Source organism: Anas acuta, chromosome 4 (assembly GCF_963932015.1).
Source record: "Anas acuta chromosome 4, bAnaAcu1.1, whole genome shotgun sequence".
Taxonomy (NCBI): Eukaryota; Metazoa; Chordata; class Aves; order Anseriformes; family Anatidae; genus Anas; species Anas acuta.
Window position 1 is genome coordinate 45,270,538 of NC_088982.1, and position 19,112 is coordinate 45,289,649.

Here is a 19,112-nt window from a genome sequence, read left to right on the forward strand (position 1 = left end):
GGTGTATTTTTAATACATTTTCTCTTGTATGTCATTTGGAATTTAACACTGGATAACTGTGTCTTTCAGAACATTATTTGATAATGATGGTTTTCCTAGGCATATTTAATTGCATCATCTTAAGTGGTAGAAACTTGCTTAGGTACATGATATCCACTAGAGAACCTCTGTTGGGAAAGTCTCTTTTGCATCCTCAAAACTGCAAACAGTCATATGAACAGCCAAAAAACTAAAGATACATATGATGTCTGTTCTGTGTTTGATCTTGAAAGCATAGCATGAAAACAGAACAGCAAAAGCAACTTCAAAATTGCTAAGTTGGGTAAAAGAGCTTTTATCAAGCTGTTAAAATGTTTAGCTACAGTTACTTGACGTTTGCTTTTTACTTCACCTGTATTATAATATGTATTCCTCATTCTCATGGAACTTAAGCTGTGGCAGTATGCTGATCCCCTCTGTAAAACTTAAAAAAAAAATAAAATAAAATAAAAAAATAAAAAGAAAAAGAAAAATGTTTACTAAAGTCCTGTAAAATAGAACAGTGGACCTTCTGCTCATGCAGCATAACAGAATGGCTTTCTGATAAGGCCAGCTTGCTCCTCTTAGCCGCTCATCTTTTTTTTTTTTTAAAGGGGGGTGGGTGGGAAGAGAACCCTAACCTTCCTGTGAACTTTTAGCTTGCAAATGACCCGATATGACATGTTTGAACTTAAAATGAACTTTCACATGAACTTTCAGTTAGTCCTCCTAGAAATATAACAGATGGAAAATAGACAAATTTCTTAAATATTTGTAGTTTGAAGTGCTTTGACACGTACACCAGTAAAAACAGGGCATGCTATCTGTTTTTGCTGTTTACATTGCCGTTTTTATTGTCCTGCTGGGTTAGTTGCAGTGTTTGCACTGAGAGGTGCTTCTGTTTTCTTTTGGTCGGTGGATGTCATGCATTTTGTTTTGTGCATTTTATGTTTGTATTACTCCTGAATTAGGCATATGAAACTCTTCCAGATTTTCCCTCTGTCTGTAGGGATATTGTTCTGTATTGACAGAGTCGAGCTAACCTTGTGTCAACCTTGTGGAGAGAGTGATGATGTTATTTATGAGTGATACATAAAATTTATGTCAGTCTGATTCACTTCTCAAATATGTTCTGGAGGAATTGCTGTTTTAATCTCTTCAGAGTACTTGTGTAAAGCTTTAAACTTGTAAATATTTGCAGTCACAGATTAGCTGCAGGTGAACTATAGTATAATTCTGGTTGGCACAGTGTTGATCATGTGCTGCTAATTTTCAAGAGATTGCACCTATTGATTTTTCTCCAGTTCAAGCTTGAACCTGATGACATGGCAGTGTTTTTTCCACTTTATTCTTGGCATTAATATACCTAGTACTGAACACAGTAGTCGCCCTGGAGCACACACTCAGTCTGTTCTATTTCTGTTCTCAACAAGAAGGCTAATGTTAAATTATCCCACTGCTTTCTAAGCTATCAGTAAAGAAGCTGTCACAGGTTTCTCATCTTTCTTATTTTGTTTCTTTGTCAAGCAAGATACAGTAAATGTGTGCTGTGTGTGTGCAATAGGTGGTTGGTAAGTGGAAAATAACTATTTTCTACTGTAGTTTTAAGGCTATATTCTGTGTCAAGTATTTTTAAGTACACAAATAAACATTTCAAGCGTTTTGTTAAAAGGCTCATTGAAGTCATAAATTTAGTCACCAGTTTGTTTTGTGTTTCTAAGTCGAGGACTGTTACGTAAAAGATTCTCTTCTGTGGCAGTACAGCTATCAATTATTATTTTTAAGTGCTTTTTATTAAGAGGTATCATAAAAGAACGTCTTTGAAGTTATATTGAAGAAGCTTAAGTATTGATTTTTAACTGCTATAGGTTTTGAAGGTGGGGCAGTGAAAGTTCATGGAGCAAAAGGATCACCTCCTTCGACGTTTTATAAGGTATTAACTCTTTCTATGGAGTGTAGAGTGTTTTGTTTGTTTGTTTTTGTTTGTTTTTTTACTTAGGAGAAAATACTTGATATTTTTGTGCCCAAAATTGTTGCCACTTTTCCAATCTTCATGCTCAGCTGGAGGTGGGGGTGGGGAGTAACAGAGCTAAAGACCAAACAAATGTTATTCGATTCTTAAAATCATGTTTATTTATATATGTAAAAGGTACATGCAAAAACAGCCAGAGAAGGCTGAAATGGTTCTCATACAGTAACAATGAATCTGTTAGCCCAGTAACTTTCATAATACTTAGTGGTTTACCAATCTTACTCCATTTCATTATGAAATTTGAAAACTACCTAGTACATAAAAGTTAAATAATGGGATTTATGTGAAGAGAGCAAATAATTATGAAAGAGATAATTGGTTGTATATTTTCCTGAAATATCTGTTGAAAGAAAGCTGCACTCATAAAACTTTGCACTTTTATTAGATTTGCTACTAGATTCTTTTTTTCCTAGTGGTCTCCATTCCCTGAATTGGATTGTAAGATAGTACACTTCTGGTGATGTACTGGTAGGGGGCTGGATCCTTTTCATGTCTAAACTAATAGTAAATCTGACTTTTACAGGAGCAAGGCAGAGTTCAGCAATTAACTGTTTATTATAGCCATATCAAAAGTGAGTTAACTTAAGTAGTGAATTGTGCAGATCTACCAATACTTAATTGAATAATATGATGTGTGCCTGAGTATAATTTAAAAAGAAAAAAAGTTTAATGCATTTCAAAATACTTTTGACACTTTTAAAATCCATTTTATTTAAAAAATTATACCTTGTCTTAAAAAATAGAATATTTCAAACATAATATCACCAAAAAAGGTTTAGTTTTGGCAAATTGTAAAGTCAGCATGAAAGAATTCCCTAAAGGTGCTGTAGCTGGAACATATTGACAAAGGATTTTTAGCATTATAGATAATTAAGCAGGTAATACTTTTCTTCCTTGGTTTAAGCATGCAGTTTGAAGCAAGACTGTTTTGCTTCTGCTAAGCAAACTTCAGCAGCTGTCTTGTCCAGCAGCCTCATTCACCTGTACTTTTTGGTTTTGACTATATGTTTGTGTACTTTTGCACAAGTAAAGGACATAATTGAGACATGATACTTTCAGCTAATGAACCATGAAATGGAATAAAATAAATAAGCAGAATTTTTTTTTTATATAGCAATAATATAAGCCTTTATTATTTTATTATCGTCTCTTACGTAGGTAATTTTAAATGTATGTGTTCAGGAATCATTTTGAATATGTATTATGTTTAATACATTGAACGTTGTAATAAATAAGATAGACTTGCTGTGAAATGTTTCCATTTTTTGAAACTGCTAATTGGCGTTTAGTGACAAATGGACATAATGCTTTGCACACCTACTTTAGAAGCCTTCTATTTTTTTCTAGTTTTTAGTTTTACAGTTCTGCAAATCTGAATCTTCCTCTAATAATGCCATTTTGAATTTTAAATAATAGAATAAGTTTCCTGATAATGATTCTTAATTATTCCACTTCTGAGAGTACAAGGACAATAATTGTCAGAGACCATTTTTATCAATGTATCAATATATCAGTATATCAATACTGAATCCCATATTAATTCTGTAATCCCTCTATCGTTAGGTAAGTGCCACTTACCTTGATGGTTTCAGAGCTACTGCTGTCTGTCCTGTGGGAGGTCCAAAGGCAGTACAAAAAGGAAAACTTACTGCGGAAAGTATTCTCAAAAGGTCAGTATTTGAGGCTTGGAAGGGGTTTTGGCTTTTTAACTTCAGAGATAATGGAAATAGAACAGTGATACGATGCTAATCATTAACATCATAAAAAAAAAAAAATAGAAAATTATAATTGTCCCATTGGGAGGACATTTAAAGTTGTGAACAGTCTGACAACAGGTTTCCTAAACAACCTGTAACTATAACTTAACTATGTTTGACAGAGGGAGGGAAAAGTTGTTAAAAACTATTCAAAAATAGACAGCTGGATAGCAGAGGGAGACCTGAATTAATATAGGAAAAGCCATGATTTAGACTAAAATTTACTAGATGCCAGAGAGAAACCTACATGAAGGTAAGTTTCATAATTTTTTCAAAGTTTAAGGTGTTTTGGATGTAGAGATCAAATTAATTGGTAGACTGAGGTTTTAATCTGCTTTGGCAACTTGTATTACAAGTTTTCATGTCTTTTGTGTGCACCTATTCCCCTTTTTAATTTTGAAAGCAGGAGAAATTCGGCAGTGTGTTTGTGCTTGTTAAGAAGTCTGTTAGTCTTCATTTTGTTTTTGAGGCTTCTTTATTACAGTAGCAAGACACATGAAAAGGCTAAAAACTACCCACAATATATTTCGGACCCTGGGATCTCTAATGTTTTTAGATAAATTATTCTACTTTATTACAAACATCATTTTTGCAAATTTAGATACCTTAAATCAAGTATTTTTTTCCACATTAATTGAAATAAAATGGCCTCATTTGCTGTACACTGATCACTTTCACCTCTTTAAAATGCATTTCTTTAATTGTTGCGTATTTAAGTCCCATATACTGCTTGAATTTTCAGGTGCCATGTTTAATATTTATATTTGTGATGATATTATCAGGATCTTCAAAATGTTCCATTGATGGAAAATATTTTTCTCATCCTAACAGAATTCCAGCATTTCAACTGATTAGATCTTTGAAACAGCTAGAAGGTTTCCAGATAAAGATTACTGGAAAAGTAGTTTGTGCTTCAAAATTTAACTTATTTTTCCAATGATCCAACATACTAACACTTGCATACTTTTAACAGTTGGAGTATTTTAACGCTTTTTTTCTATTGTTTTCTACTGTGACTATTTTGTTTTTTGGACTTCATATGACTATTTTAAAAGACCATAAGGGTCATTCACAGTTTATTCAGTGCTTACAAATTGGGCTGTCTTTTAAAAGTTGTTGCTAATGTTCATATTAGAGCTAATATGAGTATAATATCTGTCAAAAAGTGTTAACTGCTGTCTCTCTTAAAACAGTATGTGTTTTTGTAGTGTATTAAAAAAGATAATGGTCATCCCCATTACTAATCATGACTGGACAAACTTGGCATTCTTGACACAATATGCTTTTGGTGGAAGTGAACTCACAGAATGAGGGGATTTCTCTCATTCTGGGATTCTGGGGATTTCACAAGATGGCAGGCATGAATAATGAGGAAAAAATTATTTTAAAAACGTTATCTCATTCTTAGCATGTGAGTTGTATGTTCATTAATCCCAGCTAATTACCTTTAAGGTTTGAATACAAATTCCTTCTTCGGTTAGATTTCCCTTTGTTGGTGCCTGTGATGTAATGAGGTAGTTTCATATGTTTATTGGTAGGTTGTAATACTTTATAGTAGGAATTAAGATAAGGGCTGAATTACCCGTGTGAAAACCAGGAAGACTGCATGTGCTGTAATGCCATTTTCAGCTGCCCTTGTTTTAAAGATTTAAAAAACAAAACAAAACAAAACAAAAAAAAAAACTGAAATTGATTTGTCTCTGCCTGTCATTTTAAAAATAATTTGAATAGAAAATGGCTCAAATTGAAACCTAGGGATAAATTGAGAGGTGTAACTTTGTAATTATCACTTGATTATATGATTGATGCTGCATGACTTGGTACAGTATTCAGATGCATTTGCTTAGTGAAAAGTGTTCATAGTCCAGTTTACATCAGAGCTAACCTCTGTGGACCGTATGGGGCTACTTCCAGATAATTACTTTGAGGCAGTTTACTAATTAAAAAACAATCATTTGTTGCAGGACTCGTCTTATTTTCAGTCAGCTTGGGTATGAAGATTACAGTGCAGTTAACATACAGGTTTTAGGGTCTGAAGATACATATGGACCTCATGCTAGAAGGAGTATAGATGGTGTAAGTATTCAGTGGAGTGTTCTTAAACTTTAACTGACCTCTTTTAATCTTTCCATATTGTTATCTTTTCCATAACTTTAAAGGAAGTCACTGTCATCTTGGGAATTTCACCCTACCATCTTGCAAAGAATTCAGTGTCATACTTAGTGTACAAAATTATACTGACAAAGACTTTACAGTTTTGGATCTTCCAGAAGCACTGATAAGAAATCTTACAAAAATGTTATTGTAGTCTGTTATAATGCTATTCATCTAAAGAAACGTCTTATAAAAGTTCTTACAAAGTAGACTTAAAGTTGTGTCTAATGCAGTTTAAAAGACCACATGATAAAGGTTGCTGAGTCTGGAAATGGCAGAACTATTTTTGCCTGTGCAACTTTAAAACTGCCGGTGGGTCCTATCTGTGAAACAATCCTCAACTACATAATTCTGTGTCATGTTTTGTGACTTGTTATATTCATCTGTAAGAATATGAATGATGGCTGTAACTACTGCAGCTGTGATACCCAGTTCGTTTTCCTAATCTAGAATGTGAAAGTCATTTTTAAAGGAAGAAGACTGTAAATCTTGTCCCCACTTACATACACTTAAAATATTTAGACAGCTTCGCTTGTTCTAAAACAGTAGGATTTAATTCTTTTTTATTAACTGCAGTCTTGCAAAACCATTAAGGTACTGGCATAACTCAGCTCTGAGTTGGATCATAGGAATGCCAACATGTAAAATAGCTGAAAATTTGTATGTATAGAAAATACTGGAAAAGACATTCTTATTATAGAAATTGTTTGTGTAAATTGAGCAAGTTACGTATGCAGCTGCTTACTTTAGTGCTTGGACTTCAGTTTCATTCTGCACAGCAGCAGGAGTTGCTCCCTGATGAAGCATCTGTATGATGTGGTCTCTTTCCTTTTAGGACTATAAACCCTGCTATACAGAATCAAAATTGTGGAACATAGGAACAGATTTTCCAGATATTGAACTTGTATGTGTTCTCTTTGTACTAGCTCCTTATGATTATGAATTCTATTACATTTAGTAATGTTACATTATGTAAAGTCTTCTGTATTACTTGTTGCATAGAGTGAATAATGACTTGGAAAAGAACAGTTTCTCTGTTCTTACTGTTCAGTTTGCCTTACTTACAGTTCACTGAATACGTCTGCTCCTTAGTCTTATATACATGTATATTATAAAAGTAGAGCAGAGCATTATCTACATAGTATGGAAAGCACATACATGCCAGCAATAGGATGTGAGAGTTAAGGCTGAAATACAAGAAAATGCTCTGCTGCTTCACCCCCTTCACCATGGTCCTTCAACAATTAGAAGAAACCAAGAGTTAGAAGAAACTAACCAGAATAGTTTTCATTTGGAAAGCAGTGGTAGGAGTTTGAAAAGAATGGGGGAGGAGTGGGCTTTGCTCTGCCGTTTCAAATGAAGTTGTAGGCTCCTAAGGAAAACATCTGCCCTTTAGGGTTTAAGAATTATGTGTTCACTTTCTTATCTTGTATTTCCATACAAAATTAAATGCAGTTATTTGGATTGCAAATAACAGTGCTCAAAACCAGAGCCACATTAGGTTAGGCAATGTATTAACAGCCAAGGAAATAGTCCCTGCTTTGAAGATTCTGCCATCTAAACTTAAGAGAGGGAAATATGTCTGTGAATACCAAGACAGGAATTGGGTACCAAACAGTATTTGGAGCTCAGTGTAAATGTCTGGTATGGCTGAATGAATTCCCACACAGGTGTTTCAAGCTGGATGCAAAGGTATTCCTCTGTAACCGTGAAATTCTGTATATCCCAGACCTATGTAGACCACTATGGCATAGTCTGAGCTAATGTGTACAGCATCAACAATTGCTGACAACAGAAAGTAGCCTTGAGAAATTCAGAAATGCTTGCTTCCTTTCCTTTTTCAATGTCTTCCCCCTGTTTACATAGTTGTTCCTTGACAATCTAATAGCTTGCTTTGTCAGCAGGAGCAAGGGACCTGAATCAGCACGGACTAGCCCTGGTGGTATATAATTTTTAATATCTCCTGCTCTGGTTTTCTGTTCTTGAGGAAGAACGGGTCTATGACAATGTCACAGTATCAACAAGTTCATGATTTAGAGAATACTGGATGTGTTTTATGTGAAAGAGACATATTAACAGTACATCAGATTTTAGTTCATTATATAAAAACTGTTAAATATGGATATAAGTAAATTATTTTACTCAACAGAACAACAGGAATGTTTCATTAATTAAAATGTTAGTTTTTAATAACCCTTTTACAACACATCTTTAAACTTGAAACATATCCTTGGTTTGCTATTCGTATGTATTTTTTTTAAACTTACGATACTGTAAGATAAATGACTATGAAATAGTCTGCATCTTCAGTTCTGATACTGGATTCACCTCCTGAGAACGGGACTCAACTTACTGTTTTCTTAGACCGTAGTATCATTCACTACCTTGCATCTGTGGGCATGGAGGTAAACAGAACTTAGGCTACTGAAGACATGGTACAGTTTAGAAGCAGGAAGCAGATGTGAATGTATAAGCATGCTTTCTGCAAGAGTATTTCCTATTACTTGTTAATAGTAGTAATTTAATGAATCTCTTGATAGTAAGGGAATGATTTTTTTTTTTTTTAAAGTTGAATTTGTATCATAGCGATATTTTTCTGTGAAGGCCCTTCATTAACTGGGTTTTAGCTGGTCACCAGTTATGATAAACTGGTAAATTTCCCTACATTGGTATGAGCTGGCATCAGTGAGTTTGTTCATAAGGGATTTTACCATATGTTTGAATTGGAATACAGAATTTAGTAGTCTGTTAATATAACCCCCCTCTTTGGGATAATCTTACGCTATCCAGAATGCTTGGTGTGGAGTACTCCAGCATTTATTATAAACACCGTTTCAGCAGCTGCCAATAGGAAATGCATCTGTGTTCTTACATTGTTGAAGTTACTTAAATTCCTGAAATTGATTTGATTTTCTAATGCTGACAAGTTCTTTAGTATCGTTTTTTTTGTGAAAATGTAACAGTATACACACAGAAAATGATCCTAATATACAAGATATCAGCATTTCAAAAGCTAAAATTAAATTTGCTGTTTAATTTTATATAACATTTTTAAAGAATGTAGCTTTGCAGAAATGTGGGCAATTCAAGTAAGTAGCACTAGAGTTAGAAAATGTGTTAAAAGGCAGTTCTGGAGTTCAGATCCAGCTTGGAGTTTCTGTAGTTATTTTGAAGAGGAAAACATACACACACATACATACTTACATACACGTGTGTGTGTTTTTGAGCTTAAAATGTTTACTGAAGTCTTAAAATATGAAAAGAAAAAGGGTTTGTTATGCTACTGTTAAATTTAAGAGGAATCTAATGAATAAATTCATATATTTTCTTTAGGAATAATGGTTTAGCATTTTTCAGAATGCCAAGCTGTGTATACTGGCAATTGCTTTAAGTAATTTTGGAATTGTATATGATGGTAACAGCTATGTTTGTTTTAGGGAAAAAGCAGGAGATGCTTAAGGACAGACTTAGAATTTGAAACCTGCTTAGAATACTAGAGTTAGAAGATCACTCCAAGGCTTTTGCCAGTATATGGTTTTCAGTGGTGAATTTTTTCAGTGGCAAAAAGATTTTTACAGAAGAAAAATCATGAGAGAGTGCTTATCTACAGAGGGAATTGTATTGATTGAAGAGTAGGGACAGTAGTGGTTGGGTTTACCTGGAAGGGCATCCAGTGTTTTTGTTGGGCAACTTCTGGTTTAAAAAAGTTCCATTCTCCTGTTTAACTCCCAAGGATTAGATTTGACTTCTTTTTCCTGAGTAGATCTGTTTGCTTTTTGATGCTAAGAGAAGTAAACTTGGCAGGCTTACTTGACCCCCAAAGTATTCTCAACGTGCTTAAAAATAAGAGGACAGTTGGTTTGCTCATCCCACTGAGTGAAGCAAGGTATTTATTTTCTTATAAATTACTATTTGTTATAGTGCTTGATTCTTTGGGATGGAGAAATTACTTGGTATTGTAGCAGTCTGAAATTTCCAGTAGTTGATTTCATGGAAGCAAAAGAGAAAGATAATAAAACATTAACCAAAAATTCTAGTGATGTTGGATAAGCACTGAATGTTCCCATTAGATGTAATTTGAATGCTGAGCTACAGTTACTTTTCAATTTGCCAAATATAATAGATGTTCTTCAAAGCAAATCTTACTTCTACTTTCTTTGAAGCAGGGTCCTCGAGAAGCTGTTATTTGGCTTGCTGTACATCATAAGCGAAAAGAAGCTTTAGAAATCTTCTCCAAAGAGATTGCACCAGCTGGAACTGGCATGGGTAAATACTCAAATCACAGAATCACAGAATTTCTAGGTTGGAAGAGACCTCAAGATCATCGAGTCCAAATCTTTCTTTAGGAACTTAGTTACCTTTTCTTGTTCCTGAGCCTGACGAGCACCGAAAAACTTAATTCCATTCAGTTTCATTGTACTGATAGTAGTATAACCATAGTTCCTTTTCAGTGTATTTGTTATAGAAATGAGATGTACAGACACGTAACAAAAATAAAAATAGTAAAATGGATAGTAAAAGATAGTAAAATAGTAAAAGGAAAACATTTTTTCTATCATTTAGTTTTATTTTCCTACTCATGGTTGCACTGATACGTGACAATGCTTTTATTCTGTTTTATCATGTTATTAAAACTCAGTAATCCTATTTAGAACTCACCAAAAATAAATGTTAAGAATGGTAATCAGCTGGCAAAAATCTATCACAATGACTTTTTATAACATTGCAGTACATTAGGAGCTGTATAGTTTAAGGGTTTTATAGGTACTCTTCACCACTCAGTTATCTGATGTTACTGTAGTGTTTTTTTTAAAGATACTACTGTACTTCTAAGCTGTTTAATGTGTAGCTGCTTATGTATAGACGTCAAACTTTCAGATCTAATTAAAAGTGTTTTAATATGATACTGCAGTGAGAATGCTAATGGGCTGCATCTAATTCTTTATTCACACTGTGCATATTAGCTCCCCAGCTTAAATTCTGGTTCTGCACAATTATGTCTAACCTCAAATTAATGGCTTTAACATTTGACTTTGAATGAACATGATGTCAGGCAACCATTGCAAGATGTTTTCCATGGGCTTGAGAGAGAAAGATAAAATACCAGGATTTAATTATAAGCCAGTCTTAGTTTTAAGTATATGTAGTTTAAGTATTTGCATGAAGTTGTGAATGATGTATGCTTCTTTCGTTTATTAGGTGTCTGTTCCAAAAACTTTCATGTTTGTTTTTTGTAAATTTCATTGTGTTCTTGTAGCTTTCAAGAAAGGTTTACTATTTGATCACTTTAAGCAAACTCTTCTTTTTTTTTCCTCTCCTCTCTGTTCTCTTTCCAAGTCACATCTAAGTGTCACTACTATATCCATCTCAGTTTTAAGTAGCACATTCACATCTTGTGATTTGACTGCTGCTTATACTATAGATACTTCGCCCGTTTTTTAAACATCCATTTTAAATTTGGGCAGCTTAGTTTTGAAGATGAGAGCTCAGGTATGTTGCAGTTGCTTCTCTGTAACTTATGGAGAAATGCACTGAGGGTTTACATGAATCTTCAAAATTGAATTACTTGAGCTTAACCTGAATGTCAACTTCTATAGCACGTCTAGCATCCTGATTAATGGGGACTACTTGTTGCCTTGCAATTAAAAAATTAGTCAATGCTTTATTTTTATTGGATTCAAAATTGTATGGAACAAAGCACGTTGTGTTGCAGTTTTTAGAGTGGTATCAGGGCTGTAGATAATGTAGTATTCTTTTAAAAGCTATATTTATGGAGGCAGGGTTGATGTATGGTCACATTCTTTTTTTTTTTTCCTTCTCCCTTCTAAAGGATTGAATACAATTATGTAGAAGTAATCAGGAATATTCGTGGAGTTGATTTTAAAATATTTTGCATTTTAGAAGGTTGGCTAGCAGGTCAGCATTTACCACGGATACACACTGTTTCCACACTGTTTTCTAATGAATGAAAAGTAGTATTTTCACAGTTAGACCAAGCTACCATTTCTAAAATTTGTTAAGGATTCATAATTGAAGTAGTTTCTCCTTTGTCATTATTTATGTAGGCTATGTAACATTCCTGGAAGTAAAGATCTATTCTTTGTTTTATATATGCACAGACAATCCCTAGCAGGTATCTTTGTGAACAAGAGAAAGCTGGCTAGATTTTAAAACAAGTGCCTACTTTTAGGATCTGATGTTAATGCATATATACTTGTCTCTCCAAATTCTTAATGTGTGCCTCTTCGTTTACAAGCAACTACTGTGCAAATAAACCTTGTTTGATGTCAGAAGGTGCTAGATTTGTTAAGGTTTCCGTTTTTCTTCTCTCTGCTGTTGTCTAAATTGTCTAAAGAATGAAAAAGTCAAAAATCTGTGCTACCCAACTTGGATAGTATAGCATAGTATTATAATTGAGTTACCATAGTATGTGAACATCTATTTTTAAGGTGGCTGGCAAGCTTTCAGTTCATGTTTTCAGAACTCTTGGTGGAACAGATGTTTTTTCTGGTACCGTCAGGTTAGACAGCCTGAATGTGAGATTGTGGTGATGCTGGCTTTGTTTTGTAAATGGACAGCTTAAACTTTATAAAATATCTTGCAGCATTTGTTAACTAAAAAGTCTCCTTTACTTCATAGGACTGCTGCTAATGAGCAGTAGTGGGAAGGAGCGTATTACTGGAATTATCTGGTGCATCTGGTGATAAATAGCACTTTTGCTTGCCAGGTACAAGAATCCAACAAAATTTTTGGTCTCCTTGAAGTAAGCTACTAGTATCAGAGGGCATCAGAGATGTTTACTACAATGCTTCCAAATCCTTGATCACAAACCCATGAATAGTCAGTTTTCTGATTTGTAAAGATTAAGATTGCTTCATACAGTCAATGCTTTCAGTTGCTGTGATGTAGCAGATTTCCATACTGTTTGCACAGATAAAATACATGTGTAGAGAAGAGCCAGATTTGGGATTTAAAATGTTTAGTGGGCTGCTTGTTGATGTGGAATACTCCTAAAGCAGTGGTTTTGAAGCATCTCCTTTTGTTTGTTTGTTTTTGCTAAATCTCTCTAAAGAGAATAATAAATGCAACACTGCCAGACATTCACTAGTAGGGTGCTAATCAATGAATCATCTTCTGATGCTTAGTTTCTGACAGTGGTGTAGGCTGCCAGAACATGCTGTGAAGAGCAGAACAAGGAATGCTTGCTGCTTGAGTGTCCTAAACCAGGCAGCTCCATTAAAAAGACTTAAATTTGATCTTTTGTTGGACAGATGTACAAGCGATGCTGGGAACAGAAGCCAGAGCTCAGATTGATGTTCCCGTAGGTGAATTCTCTAACAGCAGGACCTGATGTTCATAGCTTTCCCCCCCCCCCTTTCTCCAAGCTTCTGTCCTCTGTTTCACTCAAGGTCAGGAGTGTCCACGGACAGAGGAGGACCCAGAATTCAAAACTCCTGTACCTTGAGTAAGGGCTCTGTGCACTAGCACCTGAGGCAATATGTTATATGGTGTTGTTTCACTTTCTCTTACTGGACATTAAATGAAAATAGCTGTGGATGCTGCCTCTTGTGTGTGTGCAGGATGCTTATCAGATGTGGTTTTGCACATCCCACATGGGTCTGTGTATGTATGTAGAATGAGTGACTTAATTCTCTGAAATGGTGACAGTTGAGGAGCTGCACACCAGTTGGGGCTTTAAACATGTATTTTTCTTATAAAGTACATGCTTGCACTTTAAGCAACAAAGCTCTGGGTTTCAATGATTGCCTTCCAGCTTTGTCATGGGCCCCTGAGCTCTTCTGTGTCTTCAAGGAGGACAGGTAGTGATTTTAAGAGTGATTGACTCGGGGGGTGGGCAGGGACAAACACCTTCTTCTGTAGGCGTTTTCAATGAAAAATAAAGAAACAGGAACAAATTAACCATCATAACCAGCAATAAGGGGAAAGGGGGAATTGCTGAATTGCAGGGTGATGTCACTTGAACTAAAACAATTCAATTTTTTTGAACATTTTGAGTGACTTAAGAAAACAGTATCCATTTGGTCTGTAGTAGACAAAAAGTATGGGGGGGAAAACTAGAAAAGTTTGCCTCCTCTACTTGGACTGTATCTAGTGACTGTGCAGTATGGTTTATAACTTCATTCTTCTTTCACCTCAATAGCAGTTTGGTGTTTGTTACTCTGTGATGTGTGGACAGTTGTAGAGATAATTTTAATATATACCACCTTTCATCCAGGAGTCTTTAGAAGGCTATGTAACATGACCAAAAAAGCTTTGTAGTGCAGTAACACTGCAAGGTGGTCTGTCTGCTGTTCACATGGTTTCCTGAGATAGTGGAAGGAGGCATGACCACAAAAGAACCTCAGTCAGGGTCTTTGGTTCTGCTTTCCCTGTAAAAAATGGTAGAGAGGACCTCCACTGGTACTTAAGGGGACTGGATTAGCCAAATACTCTTCATCTAGGAATGAACAGTAGAGAGAGGAGCTTTAATAGGTCAGAAAAAGGATGGGAAGTCCTGAGTTCCTTCTCCAGTCCATGAGGTGTGTTTTTTTTTTTTTTTTTTTTTTTCAGAGGAAGGCAGTGTCAAACCCAGGCTCTTAAATTTAGTGGTGTTTGTCAGCGATATCTTTTGTGATGGAATCTAGGAACGCTGTCAGTCCAGGTTGTTTCAGCCTGCTAGTCATTTCTCATGGTGCCTTGAGCTAGACCTGGTAGGTAGTTTCAGTTTGGTAATAATGCCATAATATGGGAGTTACAAATTGTAGTTAATAAAGGTATTAATTTCATTAGTGGCCAGTAATAAAAACCTAGTTTTGGTGGCTTTCACTTAGACTAAGTTTAAATCACATTGCTCAAAACTTTTTGAACTCCTTTTGCCCAATAAAATTTTCAAGGAATTTTCAGTTAACTTCTCCATCCTTGCAGGGAACAAGAGCAAGATGAAAATAAATTCTTGCTGTGATTAAAAGGCATATTGCACCAATGTTGCTGAAGAATGATCTTCATAATGCTTCACAGCAGAGACTTAAAACTGTGTGCTATATCTTGTGTCAGACATGCTTTTTAGTTGTCGTAATGAATCTTAAGCCTTTAATGTCTGCATTTATTTTATTTTGACTCATTTTTGTGACTTTGATTACTTTAAAATGTTTTTAGATATATTTTTATATATTTGTATATAGAAAGGGTAATAGAACTTAGTCCTCATAAAAGGAGATCTGTATAATTTTTGATCAGTTTGGGATTGCTGTTTATTATTTTTTCCCCTTTATGGTAGATTTCTATTTCAGAAAATCAGTAGGAAGACAACTGTCCCAAAGCAGTGTGCTGTTTTGAAATTCCCTGTTTCTTATGAACTCTCATTCTCAATGAGAATCAGAAAAGAAAAATAAAGGAATATTTTTTTAATGTGTTGGAATGCTTGGAATATGGCTGAAGCATGTGTGGTTTTCTGCTCTGCAATATATAGAAGGCGTTAGATCTGCAAGAGAGAAGTTTGGTAAGGTGGCATTAAAAAAATAACAAGCTTACATAATAAAGAAAACAAGGATTTTTATAGCAATCTTACAACTTTTTTTTTTTTTTACTAATGTGTTTTAAATTTTCATTGTTTTTATTGAATCCACTGAGGCACATGAGCGTACTTGCACAGTGCTAACTGTTCTAAAGTACAAATATCTAGTTCATATTATTCAAATTGCAGATGAGATTCTTAAGCCTAGAGAAGAATCTGAAGTAACTGTATATAGACATGCCATACATTAGAGTGATTTGTTGTTTATTTTCTGTTTGGGATGGAACGCTTTCACTGTAAACTTCTCTTGAGCCTGGTATTTAGTTTGCCAGTTCAAACACTTAATCAGTTCTCATTTGGATTATGCACATTTAAAAGGCTTGAAGTGATACTTACTATTAAAAGAAAACAATCTTATCTTTTTTACAAGTAGCACCCGAAATTGCTAAACTTCCAATTGGTGAAATAATGCTTTCAGTTTACTAGGTTTTATTTCTCAGTACATTGAAAATTGATGTTTCTTCAACAATAATAGCAATTTTGTTTGATTTTTAATGCACATAGTCTTCTGAAAAATAAGTTTGTCTTTAATGTTGAGCCTTAATAGCAGGGTTTTAGAGCTGTTTTCTTGTTCTATGTTTTATCCTTTGCAGTGAAGAATCTGAGATGCATAGGCTCAGATTTTTAAGTCAGTAGTAGCCTCTGGGAGTTCAGCACGGTCCTGCATAGCCCAGTCTATGGAAATGCATCCTCACTTCATAAGAGGCAGTTGGCAGAGACCAGGCTTGTACTGTTCAGTGAAAGTACTGGCAAAAATCACATAAGGTCCAATCAGCCTTTTGGTTAGCATTTAAACAGTTTCTTTTGTTACAGTGTATTTTATATTGTATTTTTTTTTTTGTATAGATCATTGTGAAAAAAGCCTGGTGTACAAGAGGCTTAAGAAGAGCCTTGATGAGGGAAACTGTCATTTATAGTTTAATAGTTCAGTAGCTAAGAAATGTTTTATTAATAGCTAAAATCATGTGCTGACCCTTATTTCACATTAAAATGACCGGAGTTTGACACTAAGATGACAGCTGGTTAATACAGCTTGAGATTTTAAAGTGCTTGAGTGTATGTAAATATTATGACTGATCTCATAAGTGTGTTGGAAGATACTTCAAGAAATGTCCTGGTCCTAGCGGTTTATTACAGGCCCTGTTTTTTTTTGTTTGAGAATAACATTGCAGAAGATAGTGTATCTGCTGTATTCAGTGGACACAGAATAATTAGAATGTATAATTGACCACATTGCAGAAGTACGTATTTTGTACTTAACTATATTGTAGGAACAGTTGAGTTACAAATATATGCCACATACATAATTCCTTAGAATATGGGGTAAATGCATTTAATAAGCTTTCGGTTGAACTAATTGAATCACCAGAAAAATGAGGGACAAACAGTTTAAGGTCAAAAAATGCAAGTTGGTGAACACGAGACAAGATTGTCTTCTAGAACTCAGTGAAGCTTCAAAGAAAGAAGTGTCACCTTTCACATTTAAACTACTTTTAAAGCTTTTAAACTTCCACTAGTCAGACCATTTTATTGCTTTTTACTCAAAACATTTTACAAAAAATGTCATGCAGTATAGCATCTTTCTTTCATATGCTGTGTAATGTTCTTTTCTGTTGAAAAGTCCACAGAATTGTGCAGAATTGTATTTTTGACAAGAGTAGAGGATAAAAAGAAATAAGAAACAAAAATTAGGTGTGGCCTTTTAAGGTAGGATTTGAATAGGACAGAACTACTAAAGAGGGCAAAATAATAAGGCTATCCTGCCATCAGAAAATCCAGTGGGGAATTACGAGAGCTGTAATTAATGAAGCTTGTTTTGCTGCAGATTTCTCTCTCTAATTGCAGGTTGCAACAGAAATTTTTCCTGCCGTGGGTGTCTTACAGGCGTCATATCTCTGGCATGCATTTAGAATATCTTAGAACGTGGCTGTTATACATGTTGAAATAGGTGTTCCTTTGGGCCTGTGTTAAGCATTCATTATTGCCATGGCCGGTTTTCAGTGGATCCACTCCCGCAAATGCTTGCATGAAAACTAGAGGTGGTGTAGGGGAAGAGAGAAGAACATGTGACAAACAATGAGGAAGGTGGCCACAGATAGTTGTAATTCTTGTAAGTCATGGCATTTGTTTTGTGATACCAGTGTTCATGAAATTAGTTGGAAACTTGCTGTCTTCAAACACATGAGCTTTAAAAGTATTGGTATTTGCAAGGCAATCCTTCTGTAAGTTCTGTTGGGTGAGAAACTAAACACAGTGGCAGATGAGGAGTGAAAACATGTACAGGGGATCAGAAACGGTGGAATTATTGTATTAGGAAGTATATCTTAAGTGGACTTCACCTCGTGTTCCCTACATGCTCATCTGTCAGCATACTGCTGCTGAATCACATAGGGGTGGAGAAGGAGCGTTAGTATACTTTGACATACTCAAGGTTCTTCAGATTTGGAAGAAACTGTCCATTGGGCACAAAATTTAGCTTGCAGGTATGCTGGAGAATCATGAACACAAAAGAAAAACGTTGATAAATATAAAATATGTATGGGTACACAGGGAGGATGACTTTTTTCCTACTGTAGTTGGGCTGAAAAATCATAAAATTGAACATGGGCTAAGAAGAAGGAGTCAAAGTGAAAAGACATGGTAATACTGTAAAGATTTACACGGATCAACAGAAGAGCAGGATCTGTTGAATAATAATTGATTATTTATAGATCCAAACCTTTTTAAGCACTGATACCCAAAGGAAGGGTACTAAACTAGTATTTAGTCACCTAGAAAGAAGTAAACTTAGTGGACGTAGTGCCAGACACTTCTCCAATCATGCCATATATTTAGGAGTTAATGAAATCAGTGGAAATTAAGTGGCATGATCTCCAATACTGACTCACTGCTTTTAAATGTCCAGTCACCTGAGGAATTGGCAGTGTCAGGTTAGGTGCTCAGGCATGTGAGCGAAAATGCTCCTGGGTGTGGCAAGCTACCTGATCAGACTCTTGAGGCAAAATAAATATCATATTCAGTATGACAATTATACCAGGCAAATTCTATACCTACAGATGAACATGAACAGAATATAGATGGATTAAAAAAGTCTCCAACTGTTTTGTGAACTGAAAGGCATTCAGCTCCTTTTTGATGTGAATTTTGTGCTGTTCTGAGGCACAGAAGCTGACAGCCAGATTGTGATGGTGAGTTGTTGGTCAGCTTCAAGTGAAAGGTCTTGTTCAAGTGGATGACTGGAGGCAGATAGGATGACACCATGCTTAGCGATACCTTATCTGCCACCAGATATTTGCCTTGAGGGACTAATGAATGGGGTTCCGATAACAGAAGGTGCTCATGTAAAGTTTCTGGGAAAGGAGATCAACAACTTCAATTTAGCTGAAGATCTTATCTACTTGATGGTGCAGCCTGATGGATGTTCTCTACAAGTATGGCAAATTAGTCATACTTCATTTTATTTGAGATAGACCTTCCTCCAGAAAGGAAGGAGGGGAGAGCATCTGCACAGATGCTTAAGTAACCAACCAAGCAGGTATGAAGTGCAGCACAAGTAGATCTTTTTTTTTTTTTTTTT

At 35.2% G+C, this 19,112-nt stretch overlaps 1 protein-coding gene across 2 annotated transcripts in view; it reads left to right on the forward strand.

Annotated features, from left to right (window-relative positions):
* LOC137856085 (uncharacterized) overlaps positions 1-19,112 on the forward strand; it is a 56,950-nt gene that overhangs the window by 17,612 nt on the left and 20,226 nt on the right. Inside the window, exons 10-13 of one of the 2 annotated variants that reach the window (XM_068681029.1) lie at positions 1,887-1,951; positions 3,614-3,720; positions 5,772-5,883; positions 10,125-10,227. In XM_068681029.1, the coding sequence (XP_068537130.1) occupies positions 1,887-1,951; positions 3,614-3,720; positions 5,772-5,883; positions 10,125-10,227 (387 nt within the window). The remainder of the gene's footprint in view (positions 1-1,886; positions 1,952-3,613; positions 3,721-5,771; positions 5,884-10,124; positions 10,228-19,112) is intronic. The other variant, XM_068681030.1, reaches the window with a different exon arrangement.